Genomic DNA, 2155 nt, shown 5'->3' on the forward strand with positions numbered 1-2155 from the left:
TTTTAAACTTTTGATCAGCGATTGAGTGTAAACATTAAATGCCATGATATTAAAAACTCGAACACGAGACGATTGTTTTGGTGTTTTATGAAAAAACAAACGGTATATTTGCAAACGAAAAATAATTTGTGAATACAAATTTTATATGTGTGTTCTTAGCGATCTAAAAGCCAATACTAAAAATAAACTCAGAACTTAAAGTAAAAAAAAAAAATCAAGTTTTAGCTTATAAGCATAATCATTAGCGGAAAGATGATGGTGAATACTTATCGCTTCCTAGTCAAAACAACCAGACGGCGCAATATAATTTTTCTATTAAATAGCAATATACATCCACTTTGCTTCAAACAAAACAAAATAAAAATATACACCCAAGTCATTAAGAATGGGTTGGTCGACACTTAGCAACAAAGAAAAGCATCTCCTATAGACCTTGGATCACTTCTCAAAGCAACACAAGAAGTGTCTTTCAAAATTCCCTGATCTAAACTAGACTCTCCACATAATTAAACAGGTGGAAATCCATTACCACCTTCTTCGAATATGTCTGGTACATATTGTTTTCACAGTCATAGCACATGAAGTCTTCAACCGTTAAAGGTATTCTCTCCAATTTACAGGTTTGGGTGTCATACTTGTAGATCTTATTCGGTGCCAACAGTTCCCATGGAAGGCAACCAGAGGACTTGCTACAGGCCGCTTAATAGCATAAGGTGGAATCTGTATAGCGCAGTGTTGAGTCCATTTAGGTTTCTGCCCAAAACTGCATCTCCAAATCTCCAGTGAGAGACCTTCGCTGATAAAAAAACCGCAATATAATTCATCCCCCACTTGGGTCAAACAGGAAGGCTTCATATTGCATGGGCGTGACAACAGACTAAGGCGGCGTTCGTCCCTCCACTCAAGTTAACTTACCCCTTTCGTTTTCCACGTGCACGCTTTCCGAACTGCTAAACGGTGTATTTTTACAAAAACAATTCTATAGGAAAGTTGTTTTAAAAAATCATATTAATCTATTTTATATTTTTTTAATAATTAATAATTAATTAATCATATACTAATCTATTACTACGTTTTCCGTGTCAGGGCAAGTTAATTTATCCGAGCCGAAAGGAACACGGCCTAAACCTCTCTTCAGTCAAACAAAATTGAACAAGTGTATTATTGGGTGGTTCTGGGTGAAGTGATGTACGAGAAACCATCCAGTAGATAGCTCCTTTTACATAAACAGGAGATACCAATTGGATAAGGTGGATCTTCCATTTGCCTCCACGCATTAGTTCTCAGAGTGAGAACTTCACACTTACATGTCAACAATAATGTTTCATAATCCCTTTGATAGTAAACTCTAGTCACCTTATACCTTTTGTTGTGATTGTCAATCCAAATCCATGCCCTCTGCCCTTATAAAGGTTAGGGCTCCCATTTGGCAGGGAAACAACCTCTGTTGTTGATGGGTTGTAGATCAACATTTTGTCCTTCATGTCAGAAACGAAGAGCAAGCCATTGCAGTGCACAGGGTGACTCCCATGTATCTAGTACCTGTGGAAAGTCATATGGAAAGTCATGCAAATGCTGCATTATGTTATTACCTTGATACTTATAGAGGCCCATCAAGAACGCAAAGTTCTGACCATTTCTATGCTTCTTATAAAAGCCAGGGGCCATGAGCACCGATGATGGCTTTAGTTTCGACTGTTCCAGGTGAGCATGGACGAAAAATTGGCTTGATATTATGGCGTGCCAAGCCTTGCAGACATACTTAAAACGGATAAGAGACCTAGATGGCAGTCGTAGCACAATGTTGAACATCACATCATCCGGGATGTAAGGAAGCGTGGACCTCGATCTACAAGAATTGCTATTAATCTGCATTGTCTTCTGCGGACAGGAAGATATGAGGTGAGAGATAAAGTTGTTTAAAGTTTGAAATCTTAAGAAATATCAATAAGTACAGTAACGATGCGACTTCTATGTAGTAATAACGCCATGTTGCTATAAAATATATGTATTGTTACTGCACAATTGCAGTAACTTCATAATAGAAGTGCAGTAACATCGCGATATACGTGTAGTAACATACGTGTTGCACAATTGCAGTAACGTCGTGATAGAAATACAGTAATATCCCGATAGAAGTATAATAACATCATGA

At 37.6% G+C, this 2155-nt stretch overlaps 1 protein-coding gene across 1 annotated transcript; it reads right to left on the reverse strand.

Moving 5' to 3' along the window:
• Window positions 1-1097: 1097 nt before the first annotated feature.
• On the reverse strand, window positions 1098-1875 carry LOC102709892 (F-box protein At3g07870-like). Its single transcript, XM_015842739.1, is given in 4 exon segments — window positions 1098-1239; window positions 1241-1382; window positions 1385-1526; window positions 1528-1875. Coding segments are annotated over 4 exon segments (774 nt in total).
• Between the last annotated feature and the right edge of the window lie 280 nt (window positions 1876-2155).

Source organism: Oryza brachyantha, chromosome 12 (assembly GCF_000231095.2).
Source record: "Oryza brachyantha chromosome 12, ObraRS2, whole genome shotgun sequence".
Classification (NCBI taxonomy): Eukaryota; Viridiplantae; Streptophyta; class Magnoliopsida; order Poales; family Poaceae; genus Oryza; species Oryza brachyantha.